The sequence below is a fragment of the Nothoprocta perdicaria genome, unplaced genomic scaffold, assembly GCF_003342845.1.
Source record: "Nothoprocta perdicaria isolate Ctin4 unplaced genomic scaffold, notPer1 scaffold_1, whole genome shotgun sequence".
Classification (NCBI taxonomy): Eukaryota; Metazoa; Chordata; class Aves; order Tinamiformes; family Tinamidae; genus Nothoprocta; species Nothoprocta perdicaria.
Genome location: NW_020454093.1, coordinates 6,027,360 through 6,042,542, shown reverse-complemented (window position 1 = coordinate 6,042,542; position 15,183 = coordinate 6,027,360). Strand labels below are relative to the sequence as shown.

At 44.0% G+C, this 15,183-nt stretch overlaps 1 protein-coding gene across 1 annotated transcript in view; it reads left to right on the top strand.

Annotated features, from left to right (window-relative positions):
- Positions 1-91: 91 nt before the first annotated feature.
- Positions 92-15,183, top strand: part of MAST4 (microtubule associated serine/threonine kinase family member 4) — a 91,234-nt gene continuing 76,142 nt past the window's right edge. Inside the window, exon 1 of the mRNA XM_026036818.1 lies at positions 92-182. Within this exon, the coding sequence (XP_025892603.1) occupies positions 97-182 (86 nt within the window). The 5' untranslated portion in view covers positions 92-96. The remainder of the gene's footprint in view (positions 183-15,183) is intronic.

Below are 15,183 nucleotides of genomic sequence, written 5' to 3'. Positions count from 1 at the left end.
GGCCCCGGCGGCAGGCGCTTCCCGCGGCGCTCCCCGCAGCCGTGCGGCCGCCCGCGCTGCCCCGCGCGCCATGGCCTGCGCCCTGTAGGCGCCGACATGTCGGACCCCAACTTGTGGACGGTGCTCTCCAACTTCACGCTGCCGCACCTGCGCGGCGGCAGCCGCCTGCGCCGCACGCAGAGGTGAGGCCGGAGCGCGGCGCCTGCGGGACCCCGGGAGCGCGTAGACGGGCTCTATGTGGGCAAGCTGGGACGGGCTCTATGTGGGCAAGCTGGCTACGCAACTTGGCTCTTCCCGGGTCGCTGGCATTTGTTAATGCGGGAATGGCCTTTTCAGTTGTGTAGCGTTTCCTTTCTTGACAGAACGGGGGAAAAAGGGCTGAAAATAGCACACGCTAAGTAAAAGCTATGGATTTTGCCATTAATGGGCAACGGACAGGCGGGTGTTGACATTTTGGCCGCTCTCTTGTGCCGTGGTGTCCCTGCAGTTACATATTTGCCTCTGCCACAAGCAACAAAAGTTTGTGGCTGTTCCTAGAGCTCTTCCCTGCTCCTCCGCTTGCCTTGGAGACGACCCAAGTGTGTTGGTGAAACGGGATGAGCTGCCGTCTGTGCAGCTACCTTGAGCACTAGTGAATAGTAGTAAATACGGGGCCTGTGGAGAAGGGGCTCGGTGCCGGCCAGCCCGACCGGCCGCTCTGTCTCCAGCGGCACAGGGCAGCGTGGCGAGCCTGCCCGCGACGTGAAGCTGTGCTCCAGGCTGCGGTGTCCTCGCTGTGGGTCTCAGTGAGCTGCCTGCATCGTGCCGCTGCCCTGCGCGTGTCCTGCCGTGCCTGCCGGCGCCCGGCGCAGGCCCCAGCACCGCTCCTCCTCTCCAGACCGGGGCCGGAGCCAGCGGTAGGTACGGATGTTTGGCATTGCTTCCCAGGCACTCTGCAAGGTATGAGTAGGCTTGGAGGAAGTCCAGTTGCTGTGATCTGGGTGTGCTGGCTGCGTTTAATTGAGCGATGTGGGCCCACTGACTCCTGCGGAGGGCTTTTGGTTTTGTTTGGGCTTGGTTGGTTGGTTTGTTTGTGGTTCCGGGATAGTGACGCTCCCTATGAGCTACTGCCTGGGTAATGAGGAGCCTCGATTCTTCATAAAACTTAGATGTTTATTGGCCTTTCATGTTGTAGCCACAATTGGCCCTGGGTCTCCTTGCCAATGTAAGAGCATGAATTTAATACTTTGGTTGTGCATTAACATGTCTTAGCTTCATTTATCTGATCAGGTCCATTACATTTAACTGTACTGATAGGATTCTTGGGGTCTCTCAGACCACATGCTTTCCATGAACCCCTTTCTGGCTTTAGGAATAATGAGAATTGTCTTCAGGGTTCACCAAGAACTCTGTTTCTTAGTACAGATGTACCTGACAGGGGTATTTATTCTTCCTTGCTGAAGTACTATGAAGTAAAGAACTTTAGATAATTTGTTTTCCCTTGGGTTGCTGTGTTCAGCCTTGCTGTTGAGTTATGAAATGGACACAAAACTTCCTTAGTTGGTGGTCTTCTCTGCTGACTAATGCCTTTCGTTAAGATTGTTTTACTCCTCTGTGTTTTCGAACAGCAGATTTGCTAGTTGAATTTCAGTTGTGGTAGCTCTTGCTTGCAGTTTTACCTGATCAAGAAATATCCCTTTCAAGTCGTGGAGTGGGTTTTCAGGACTGGCAGGTAGAAAATTTTCTCCAGTTATAAACTGTAGATGTTTGCTATTCAAATCATAGCACCTATAAATTACGTATATTCCATTGTGTCCTTTTATGGAGAAGATGCCACCCGGTGTTAAGTTCTTCTGTTGCTGGGTATGTCCGAGCCCTTCAAACTGATTTTGGGCTGCTGCCCGAGTAAAGGAGGAGGGAGAGTATGCGAGCGCTCTGTGTGTCTACATATGCTTATTTAGGTAGATGTATAGTTTTGTGCAAATAAACGTGCTTTTTGCTGGTGGAAGGGCTAGGTAGTGTTCTCTGCCGCCCTATAAGCTACATTTCTAATAAGTCCCTTGCCTTCTCTGCCTGTCCTTTACAAAAACAAGCCAGTGATTTGTTTTTTCCCTCATCTCCGTATGGTAGTTACACGGAAGCAGAGCTATTACAGTTGTCTTCCTTTGAGTCAGATTTTTTTTAAAAAGCAGGCGTAAATGCCTGCTTAATTGCTTCGCAGTTCAAGCAGCCTCTTGCTTGGTTGTACTGATTTTTTTTTTTTTTTTAGTTATTTGTGTACAGTCATTGAAGTGGCACTGAAGACACTTTCCTGTTAGGGGGATTAAAGTATTCTTTAATCATCCAAGTAATCACTTTATACGCTCTGGCAATGCATAATCATTTCAGAAGCATTAAAAACAAAGGGGAAAAAAAGTAACTTTCACTGAAAACCTTTAGAAACAGAATTGTCAAAATTTGTTGCAGTCCTACTGGAATTGGAATGGTGTATTCCCTGGAAAATATCGAGTAGGCCTTTTGAACTTCCATGAGTTGGCAGTTTGAGTAGACTTTGTGAGTTTTAAGCAATAACTTTAATTTTTCTATTGGTCTCTACGTAGCTATTTTCTTTGTCAAGGGGACATTACTATCATGATCTTGTTGGTGACATCAGAAGACTAAGCAAGCTTATTAACAGAAAAGCAGCCACAGAAATGAAATGTAATTGTGTTGATATCAGCCAAATCTGCCAGTGTTCCCGCTTCATTTATTTGATTTTTATTACACAGCAGTAAATGTCATTTAAAATTTACTAGACAATTGCTTTTTACTGTATTTGTGCCATGGTTTAATGTATGTTTTGTAGTATTGTGATTAAAAAAGCTTTATCTCTGTTGCTTCTACCCTCTGACTTCACCTTAACCCCTGTGTGCAGAGAGAGGGACATGCAAATATTTATTATCCTAACAGATATTGGTGAGGTTCAGAGAGAAGACAATTGACTTAAAATTGAGAGGAATAAGAAATACAGCTGTACAGGCTATCTGTGTTACATAGCATATAGTCAATGTTAAGACGAATGATGCCAGTGCTTTCTGTGCCAGCTGGCGAAGTGTTAAGGTATCTTGGTAACTGTTTTCTTTCAGTTGCAGTAAGGGCTCTGTTAGGGAGATAGTCTTACAGTCTCACCGGGATTTTATTTTTTCTTCTTGGTTTACTTGACCAATCTTTTTGTTAAAGCAATTAATGTATTTTTATTTTTGCTCATAAGCCATTGGCAATGTTGAGTTCCCCTGATGGGACAGTGTTGATTTGACCTAAGAATCTTACTGTAGAACCCTTGGGGAAGGCAAAAATAAAAGCAGGATTGTAAAGGCTGCTGAGATGTGCTGTAAGAAGTGGCTTTTGTTTGTTTGTTTTACTGTCATGGCTAATAATATTGGCGATGCACAGTAGGAGACAGTCCTTGTCCTCCCTTAGATCAGTCAGAAGGGCTGTCTAGCTCTGCTTGTTGGGAGGCATCTCATGATATGGGCGCGTTGCACAGGTTCAGTCTTGCCACACATGTGGTTGGATGTGGATTTCGTCTGCCATTGATGTTCTTTAGAGCCCTTGAGTTCTCACTGTATTAGATATTGACTGATCCTTCTCAAACGAAAATTTTAAGCGCCTGCTCAGACTCCTTCAGCTGCTGCTTTGCAGCTTCAGTCAGAGCGCTGAAACGCTTGGCAGCAGGAGCAGTGCACCTCGTCTTCAGCTGCTGCACGTGCTTTTCGCCGCGCCTCCCTCTGCTGAGTCTCTACGAAAGCTGGAAGTGATACCTGGGTAAGTGGATTCCAGGCTAGGTTCCCAGCGAATTTGTTAGACATTTCAGTATTCGTGACTTAAAAAGCAGAAAACCTCCATGGAAGTGATTTGGTTAATTATTGAGTATGAAACTATTTGATATTTTCAGGCAATGTAATTGGATATGAAGTTACTGCTAACTGATTTAGATTTAACACTTTTTTAATGAAGCACATTAAATGTGCCACATGCATTCGTGGTGAAAAGCAAAGATGTTTAACAGATTGCACACACTTTCCCTTGTGTATGTGCTCGCATTCCCTACAGACTTTGGGTACAGATCAGGATGTCCCAATGTTAGATATTTTTAAAAAAATGTAGCAAGAGTAGAGTCATTGAAAGGAACAAAATGAAGGCACTGGGATGGATGTATGTGTGCCTTATCCTCTTTTCCAAAGTAAGGACAGCAGTAGGCATTGTTACCCTTCCTATTGCAGCCTTTGATAGTGTGCCACCCTAAGTGGCAGCTCTTGGATTTTTTTTTCTTGGGAACGTTTTAGAGGTTTTGGCCTCTGAACCTTCCCAAATTCCCTGCCTGCAGTAGTTCTGGCCCTTCAAGGCTGTGTGCAGTTTGCCTTCTGCATCCTACGAGCATTTGGACTCAATATATCAGTGCTATTTAGACCTACTTAATGGAATCTTCCACCAGAACTAACTTGGAAAATAAAACTGCTTCCCGTGCATCCCTAAGTCTAGTGATAGGTCACTTTTGTGCTTTTATTTCAAATGCTACAATAGTGATCCACTGTTGTTTGAATAGTGGCAAGCCAGAACTCTCCTTGGCATGGTTCCCAGTAAATATAAACATATCTCGGAAGTGCTGGAAGCCGGGACAATTCCCAGGTTGATCTACCCAGCAGAGAGGTGCAGAACTGCAAGCTGTGCACTGCTGTTGTCCCTGCCGCTCACAGATAAGTGCAAAGCTTTGGGGCCCTGCCAGAAAAAATACATCGGCTTCACCCCCCCACTTGCTTTGAGTTAGCTTTGAGTCTTCCCTAAATAATTGTTTAGGAATAAGGAAAACCGTCACGGCGTATTGTTCCCAGAAAGTTATTATTGTAAGTAGAATCTGTTATTCCCATGAACCACTGGCATGCTCAGTTCGGTGATCAGAAAGTTAAAAAAAAAAGTTGTAATTTCCTTATCCCACCCATTCTTTAATGAGGTAGATGTAATTAGGTAGATGTTCTAGCATGTAATAATCTGCTTTTGATTTCTATCATTTGGATTTAACATTCGATTTTAAAACTAATTTAGAGTTTTGAGGGTGTTTTTTGCTACTGCATCATTTTTTTTTCCCCATGAAATGTTGAGGCACTGCTTACTAGTAGAGAAATGGGTATTTATGCATGACTGGGTATCTGCCTTTTCTAACGAGTCTAATTTAAAGCAGATAATCTTTAGATAATCTTCAACTTTCACACAGATCATGGAGAAATCAAGTATACGTGTTGTCTTAAAACATTACTTTAGCTTCTCTAAGAATTTACCTAAGTAATTTATAGAAGTGATAGGCAGTTTAAGGTAGGGTAGATCGAGGGTGTTTGTTTCACTAATGAAGAAATACTGCTCCTGATGCTGCTTAATTTGTTTCAATGGGTAATTAGCTGTAAATGTCTGCGTTTTGAAATAATTTATTTTATTAAAAATATGTATCCTGACTATTCCTGGTGCTTGATTATAGTATTTTATTGAAGAGTTTTAAGGACGTTGTTTTTTCCAGAGCATAAGACTCTATAAGTTGTTTGTAGAGCAAAATTTTATGGTCTGTGTGTGAATAAGAAAACGTATCAGTCGTCCAAACACTATTTTGTTTGTTTGTTTATTTTCTTTTCTTTCAGAACACTCGCATGAAAGCGAAGTTCTCTTTTGCAGTATTGAAGGGGAATTGTGTTTGCTGTTACTAATATCCGTGGGTATTGTGGAGATGTATATTGTCATTTAGTGCATTTGTGCAATTTATATATATATGTAGATAGATATACACACGCGCACACCTCTACAGAGTGCGAATAAATGCGCAGACATATGGGTGAACAGACTTTTATGTATATACATATTAAAGCAGCACCTATAAAATACACGGATTGAAGTTAAAGGTGAGAGTAATGTTAAGATGTCAGTTCAAGAATCAAAAAAAAAAAGTCTTCTTACCTTTACTTTTTTACTCTTAAGGCCCCACTAGGCAACAGCAGGCAGGAAGCTCATCTCTCTAGGCAGGAGGTTTTGTTCATGCTGTGAATTCCTGCTCTGGCTTTGGAAAGCTCCCCAAGTGCAGCTTTTTCTAAGCCCGCTTCTGGAAAATGTGGCTTGTTTCCTCGAATTGAAGAGAATTCCGGATTTTTTTCTACCACTGGCAGAAGTAGATTTATTTTGTTGAATTTCACTGTCTTGTTTGGTCCCACATTTTTGACTAATTCAAGCTAGAATAGCAGATTGTGAAATATTGTGCAATCTACCTGCTAATTCTTCTTAGGTAGATGAAGAAATCACTTTTTTCAATGGTTTTATTTATTGAAGTTGCTGTGTGAGTGTTAATTTTTCTTGGGAACTCAACTTGAGAGGACTAATAAGAGGGAGAAGTTTTTGCAGTAGTAACTTGTATTAAAACTGTCAGAAATGAGTTTCTCAGAAAAGCCCTTGCTCTGTTTTAGAAATATATTTAAATGTGGCACTTTTAAGCATCGGTATTAAATCTTAAAGCTGTTACGGGGAAGATGGATCCGGCGGTTCCAACTAGCTGAACTTCCTTTGATCACGCCAAGTATAACAAATCAGCTTCTAATTTAAATTCTCCTTGTTCTTAAAGCTTTTAAGTTTTTCTTTGGGAAAGTGGGATTGCTGCCGCGTGGCTGAGCTGCTGGGGTTCTGCAAAGGCCTTTCCGCACAAAATGCAGGAGCTTCAGAAGCAGAAAATGAGAGAGAGGCAGTTGCAAGAGTGGAGTTATGTTTTACAGGCAGGGACTCCAGCCCGCTAACGTCTCGCATGAGGGTGATGGGGCGGTGGTGGCTCCCGTTTTGGCCAAGAGTGGAAGGTGTTTGGACCGCGTGTCCTGGAGATGACATTGGAATTTCCATGGGAAGGGCTGCAAACATCTCTGGATAGCTAAACTGCAGGTGAGGGTGGGAGCTGCTCTGAGAGGGAATGGGGCAGCAGAGCCCGGAACCCGGCGGTGCTGGGCACCTAGTGCCACAGTTCAGGGGGAAGACACAAAGCAATCGAAAACCAAACTCCTGTAGTTTTCCTGTTGACACAATTATCTGTAGCAGGTAGTGCCATTTAATATAACAATAAGGAGCTTAGTAATAATGAGCCTAGAAATCTTTAAGACAAATTCTGACTTCAGGTTTGTGCGTTTCCTGTTTATTTCCATTAATAGTGAGTAAACAAAGGCAAACCCCCCCCCCCCCAAAATAGTGTATTAGAAAATACTTATGAACTTAAATCTTAACTTAAAATATAAGCATAATATAATTCTTGACGGAGCTAGAAATTGGATGTTTATGATGAAAAGAATTGAGAGTTTTATATTTTTACCAACAGATGCCTTAATGTTCACTAAAATTTGTAGTCAGGACGGTTTTCATAATGCAAATCAACACGGAGCTTTTATTCCTTTCTGCAAAAGCTGGAATGAGAATGCATGTTATAACTCACTCATTTTTCAGTGCTGTTCATTGAGAAGTCATGGTTAATTAATATCCTTCGTGATAATATTGTTCACCTTCTCGGGGGTAGCTAATAAGATGTTGATTGTGCACATTCATTTTACAGATGTGCTTTTCCAGTGAGTCTAGGCCTGTCTAGCTCGTTCTCATGCATGGATAAGTCAAGGGAATTTCCATAAGTGCTGTAATAGTAGAAGCAAAGGCAGTCGAACGAGTCCAATGTTTGCCTTGTGCACAAACACCCCACGCAAAGGGCTGATGATGAGTTCCCTGCACGATCAAGTCTTACCAGAACACCTTCTTTTTGCTTTCCCCACGGGAGGGACAAATAAAATGCGCTCCACATGTTGTAAATAGGCATGTTTGGGATGCTTGGTTTCCTGGAGCCCTCTTAACCCACGGCCGGGGGGTTTGCTCCGTGTCCCTGCTCCTGCTGCCGTGCTTTGATGCCTGAGTGGGCCTGTCCGGAGGCAACTGCTCTCCATGTGTGACCTGTGCCCGCCGTGGGAACGCGAGCTCTGCTGCCAAGGAGGCTCCCTGCCTTTTCCCCTCCTTTGGAATTGCCCTGCAGTGTATTCTGCCTTGCCAAACCTCAAAACATTGCCAGCTTTTGTAAGCCTTTTAAGATTGATTTCTCTTGATGGAAGAAAATTTCAAAATGAAGCTGTTTCTCCCTCGCTCCTCCTTTTTATCCCTCCAAGTTTGGAAATGAAATTTCTTTATTTTCCCTCCCACCGTCTTATATGTCCTCTCCAAGCCTTAAAACAACAATTTTCCTGCTTTTTCTGTGTGTATGTGGAAAAGGAAATACAAAACATACTAGAGTATATGAATATACTAGGTTATTAAATATGCAGATTGTTCCTGTAGGTCAGAGCTAAGCAGTCAGCATTATCTGTAAATTAATACCTTTTAACGATCATGTGTTTCCTCCTTCTGATTCATAAATTATAAGGTTAGAAGGAACCAGTAGGATCACCGCCTGTGACATTGTACAGGAAACATGACACACAGTAATGGAGTGTTAGCAGGGCCCTTCTTCCCTCCTAGTCAAGGTGATGTGTTTCTTGAATCATTTACGGGTTTGCGAAAGGTTTACAGATTGGCCACGTTTGCTACTGATCTGTGTTGTGCTGTTGGTAGCTAATTGCTGTTATTCTTAGGGGTAACCTTGGAGAACATTGGAGCAATCTGTATGTAAACATAAAACACTATGAGTCCTTTGGATCTATGACTGTCTAATTATGGTTCAAAAGGCAGAAGTTGGATATTAATACAAGAGAAGGACACAGTCTGAAGAGTCCCCCCTGACAGGTAGTTTTTATGTGGGAACGTTAAGGGCTTGTATGGAGGAACAAGTCCTGTTCAGGTGTTTTTGGGAAGAGTGTGAGCCTGGTGCGAGATAAAACTTGCAGTCCTGTTGCTACAGGCTGTAAGAAATGATCCCTGGAACAGCGTCCAGCTCTTGCCTTGTTGGGAGCTAGTGGGATCACTCCAGGACGTGGCACAGGAATGCAGGAAAGCGCGTGCGGGATGTGCGGGATGCAGGGAGCAGGGCCTGGCCACTTGCACAGCAGCTGTGGCCGGTGTCCAGCTCTTGTCTTGTTGGGAGCTAGTGGGATCACTCCAGGATGTGGCGCAGGAATGCAGAATAGCACGTGCGGGATGCGGGGAGCAGGGCCTGGCCGCTCGGACAGCAGCCGTGGCCGGCGCACGGCAGCGCGGGGCAGGGAGGTGCCACTGCAGGCTGGCTCTGCTGGGGGTAACGCACCCGTGCACACTATTGTGGTGTCGGTCAGCGCTTAGATGATGCTGTGCACTGCTGAAAGCCTTAGTCCTCTTTACATGATGCCACCGTAAGTAATCAGATACAAACACTCATTACTCACTACTTTATGAGAGCAGCCCACATCAATCTGCTAACTTCTGCGTTTATTAGCTGATGGATTCTTATCAGTCCTATATCAAAAGCAGTGACTACCATTCCCTCAACAAAACTTTACAGAGATGGTAACTGTTCCCTCACCAAAACCTTGCAAACATGATGGGAAGGTAGTAGATTTGGGACTAGTCTCATTTTTTCCCCTCTTTTCTCTTTCTCTTGAACCCTCTGGCAGTAGTGTTTGTGTGACAGAAAACACCTCTCAGTGAAAAACAAGACTGGAGAAATGTTGGTTTTATCCTTTCTGGTACATTGCTTCTTACAGGGTATTTCTGCAGTGATGCAAATAGAAGCCTTAAATTAGGTAATAGCTGGGTGAGCAGTGAGCTGTGACTCCTCTTCCTCATGACCGAGAACTGTAGCACACCCTTTTTCTGTCCCCGTACCTCATCCACACCCTCTTCCAACCTGCTGGAAACGTTTGTCTCATCCACATCGTACACCTTGGTTTTCAGACTGCCTAAGCTTTTTGCAACCCAGGCTGGCATTTATTGTGCTTGTATGATGGGTCCAATGAAGACTGACTTTTTATATAAGCAATGCTGCTGTAGTCATGCTCCTTTTCCTGCTCCTGTGTATTGGAGCAGTGATGTTGTTTCTGAGAGAGGAAAGCGTGGTGTTTCATCCCTTAGAAATGGATCTCCACACAAAATAGTTATTCTTGAGAAAGTTTGGAGGACAAGTCCACTCCAGCCTCGCATGGTTTCTGCCAATTGATCCCGTAGTAGTCTGAAGGAGGCAGACTGACATCTGAAATAATTGCGCAGTTTTCAGCAGCAACAAAAATTGCAGCTTTGCCATTTATTCCAGTAATACTCTTATGCCTTTATTTTAAAGGCCTGTTCAAGTGAAAAGCCCCATTAAATGTGTGTATAGTGGCTTAGCTTTTTGGGGGAGGTGTTAAGGGGTGGTAGGAGTACTGTGTGGCTGTATGAAAGTACAGATTAGCTCATTATTTTTTTTTTTCAGTCTCCAAAAGAAAGGAAAAGAAACCTGTAGGTTTTCTCTCATACTGTATTTCAGTATGGGGCATGGAAGGCCAGTTGGTGCTAATGCAATCGTCGAGTTAGCAGCTACCAAGATTTCTGGTGTTTATATAACGTGTGCTTAGTTTTCATGTGTGCTTAGTTTTTGTTTGAAATAAGGCAGAGAACCCTGTACTGTAGCCTCCGTGACAACTTGCCTTAATGTGTTTGATTTTTCTTCTCCTTTGCTTCTCCCAGCATGCTGGGATCGGTACAACACACATATCGACGGTATTGAACTAGACTGCCTGCTTTTTCCTGTTGAAAATATTTGCAATCTTGAGGATGCCAGGCAGTGTTGGAGCAGGCAGGCCTGAGCGCAGCTCTGCGCTGGGGCCATGCTGGCCTCGGCAAAACCAGCGGACTCTGCTCTGAGGTGCTGACCTCCCACAGGGCCCCCCCAGCCCCTACCCACTCTTCTGCTGAGGATTTCTGCTGCCACGGGGATTCTCCTGACATCCTCGCAGGCTTGTCCCAAGCCTGGAAGGACAGTCTTGGAGTGTGTGTGTGCAGCAGCTACCCGTGCGTTTAGGTTAGCAGGGGAGGCTGCTGGTGAGCTGGGCGTTGGGAGGCAGAAGTCAGGCAAGCCAGGAGATGGCTTAGAACTTGTCTTAGCTTGTTGAGATCCTGGAAGGCAATCCAGGACTGACAAAAATGCATCTGGTTTGTCTGGCTCTCTAAATGTTTGATAGATTTTTTAGGGTTATTATTTTTGAAGGGCATGCTTAGCTGCCCTTCTCCTTAGCCAAAGCAAGGCTGCGTGGCGGCCGCACGTGGCTGGCAGTGCTGGGGCCCTGTGCCGAGCGCTGACTCAGCGGGAGCCTCCCGCTTCCTGCTGCGGCCGGAGCAGCACCCGGAGCGGGAGGCCTGCGGACATGGACGTGGCGTGGAGCCATGTGCCGCCCTGCAGCTCCCTCCTGCCACTGCCGCGACCTGCTCCTGATTGTCTGCAGAGAGCCAGGGGGCCGGCAGACGTCCGTGATTGCAAAGAGCAATCCTTGGCAGAGAGTGGCTAATCTACCATCGTTAAAGATATGGCCGGAATAATGTATCGAATACACGGAGTTTAAAAACAGAGTGTTGTTTTCTGAAATAACTCCCAAGGTGGTCTTTCGAGCTCTGGAGGGGATGGTGTTTCAGCGGCTGTCTCCTGTGTTGTAAGGTCAAACCGAGGGGAGGGAATAACTTGCTGCTCACTCCGCAGAAACCCGGCGGATCTGGGAGCGTTTTTGCAAGATGATACTGCATGTTTGATTCCCTGTGTTAAATAGGTATGAAGCTGGTCTTATTGTGCTTATGAGCTTGTTCTCTGGAAAATGAAGAAAAACAGGAAGAGTATAAAAAAATAAAAAGTGATTTCTCTGTGTAAGGAATATGTAGAAAATAAAGAATTTATATGAATCAGTAAGCAGTCCCCATAGTGCACAGACTCGGGAGCAGGAGATTAGCAAGATACCTTGTTATTGCACCAAACTGCAAGAGGAAGTATGAACGGTTGACTGCCAACATCGTGATGAGTGTCTTGGGGTTTTGCTAATTAGTCACATTTTAAAATTTTGCTGTGATTACTCTCCCGTATCAGATAAACTGGTGCTAGTCATGATGAGGCGGAAGGATTAGGCACAATCCTAAAAACAAGTCAGATCTTCATGATCAGTTTAAGCCTGGTTGAGAAAACGTTCAGTCACTTTCGTTATTAGTCACACACCAATATCTGATCAGACTAATTGTCTGGTCCTTCTACACTGTACGCTACCATCACCGGCACAGGCTTGCTTGGGATTCAGGAAGATTGACAAATCATGTTGGTTTGATGTTCAGTTGTGGATTTGTAGAAGGGAATCGATTAAAAAACATATGATTATGTTAGCATTGATTTATTTGAATACTTTGTCATTTAATCTGCATCTTAAAAGGTAAAATCTTGTGGTTTTTTTGCAGTTATTTGAAGAATGGATAATCCTAATGAATGTCTCTTTTCTACACAAAAGTGTTTTTTTTTTTTTTTTTTAGTTTCTACTGTTGTCCTTTCATCTTTCAAGTGTATGCCTGGCTTTGTTTTTCTTGAGCTGAATATAGTCCCTTTGCGGTGATTTGAAATAATTACTTGCACAGCTGATCTTGAAGTTACTTTAGTAAAAACTCTGCTGTTTGATTAAATCACCAGACCAAGTCATGGGTGTTTATCCTGTAAAATCCAGGAAACGAAGGAGGAGTGTTTAAACCTTTAGCATGGTAGTTTGCTCTCAGCTACTGCTGCAGAGGCCAGAGGAGCACGAAATGGCACATGGTGTGTACAGATTGTGCCAGAGCCTCAACAGTAGTTGAGGCTGTTAAAACTATTTAGTTATTTTTAAAAGCTCATTTCAAATTTCAGCTTTCTTCATCCGTGCTGTTTGCGATGGTTGGATAATCCATAAGACGTCTGAATGACGGGTGTGAATCTCAAAATAATGATGCTGAAGGTGGGATCTCCTGGCAGTAGTAGGAGTTACAGAAGTGTAGGAAGAGTTTTAGCTTATTCGTATGAGACATAATTGCTAGCATGGTAAAATATCTTAATAGAGAATTAGAGGAACTTAATATGATATCAGCTGCATAGACATGGCTGATAAAAGGGGAGGTTTCTTTTTTGTTCATGAGTCCTGTTGCAGTGTTTTAAGCACAAATGTTTCTTAGCTTTAAATCGTGTATGAGTCATGAGCACAAATTCTAATTCAAAATGGTTGTACTCACTGGAAATAAAAAATCCTCTTATTTTTTTTCTGACTTTTGAAGTACATTTCTCCTCGTGCCTGAAATAAGGGTTGGATTCTCTTAGATGGGTGTGTAGGAAAGGATTTAAAACAAGGGCCTGTGAGAAATGGGTGTTTGTCGGAGAGCGCAGCTCTCGCTCACTCTGGCCCAAGTTCCACCTTGGTTTCAGAGCACCTCTGCCATCATCCCCACAGCCGCTGCTGTTCCAACCAGCTTTGACGGTAGCACTGTCTGGTTACAAGCTGAACGCACCTGTTAAGAACCCAAAGATTAGATGCTTTAAGTTGTTCTCAAATATTGGGATTTTCACTGGACTAGATGTGTCAGGATAGGCTGTGCACTGAATGCCAGCGTTCAACGTGTCCGAAGTGGCATTGGTGTTTGGGGATTCATTCTGGCTTAGATTTTAGCATATGCTTTTCTAATGTGGAAATAGTCATAGATTGCATTTAATTTTTGACATTTACGGTTTTAAATGTTCAGGGTTCAGATTCAGTCTTTTAATAGTCAAAATAGGCCTTGAAACAAAAGCCAAGATCCTCTCCTTGCCACACATTTTTTCCCCCCACCAAAACAAACAAACAAAATCTAAGGCAAAACGACCCCAGCCCCTAACACACACTTGTGATTGTCAGGTCTTGGCCTGAGTCCAGCAGCTGGAGCTTTAAGAATAACTGCAAATACTGCGGGTGCAGTTTGAGCGGCTGATGGGCCCTTTGCTCTCCTCTCGGGTTGCCTGCAGTCCCTTGCAGCAGGCACTGTTGAAACAACACCTCAGCTTGAATGTAGGCATAAGCCATCCTATATTGTTAGGCCTTTGGGAAGGCAGTGTTTCTGCGAGCACCTCGGGTGCCTTTGCTTATGGCCAGCAGTGCTGCCAGATATGGGACTTATCACGCTCTGCTGCTGCCCCGGACACGTTGTGCGTGCAGCTCTCAGCCATACGCAGGAACGTGTTCAGATTTAAAATATTACCTTGTAAGTACCAGTCTCTGCCTTGGCTGTTGCTTTACTAGTCCTTTTACGTTGTACTTAGCACACCAGCATGGAATTAAACAGATCTTCATTGTGAAATTATTCACTTCAGGTATTAGCTCATCGCTATTTGCCCCCTGTAAATCATATCCTTGCACTCTTTTTCCCTGTCGTCTTCTTTACATGCTGGGTGAGTCACTAGCATCTGCTTTCATGAATGCTCCTGCTCTGTGACCTAGTTCTTCTATTTGGGGGCAGTTAGTGTGTTACTTTGGTAGTAAAAAAAAAATAGAGGGAGAGAATAAATGCAAAATTTTCTGTCATAGTTTGCTTGCATGTGTTATGCTGGGTTCTAAAGGAATTTAATCTTTTGTTTATATTCTTCTGAGATACTGTACCATTTGTATAGGTCTTAATTCTAATATATGAAAACAGAGATAAAACAGTTAAATTTAATTGCCACCTTTTCTTGCTTCTTTGTTACTGGCTTTTCATGAAAAACCAAGTTATGGATTCCTGAAGGGTGCAAGAGAGCTGTAGATGAGAGATCAAGTTTACTTGATTCTGAAAATGACAAGTTTCTGCAAGACGTTACTCACAGGCAGGAATCTTGATAAAGGAAAAGTATGGGTGAATTTTGTGGACCAGATTTGTTCCTCTAAGATCATTTCATTCCATTAGAATGGACTTGGGCATGGAATATGGAAAGAAATGTCTGTTTGAAAGCAGATTTCTTCCCTTTTTTTCTGTTTTTTGGCTGCTCGATGGCTGCAGTGACGCAGCACGTCAGGAAGGGGCTGTTTGGTGGCCTGACGCGAGCGCTTCCTCGCTGCTGGTTTGGGTGGCCTACATAGCCGGCACCCGACGTCACGCTGAACAACGCGCTCGCTTGGCCCTTCCGCCACGGAGGCTTCTTCAATTCCGCGCCGGGCTATTTTTAAGGATATAAATGTACGTGTATATTAAGCACCAGGCCTGCGGCAGCGAACTGAACCATCGAAATCATCTGAT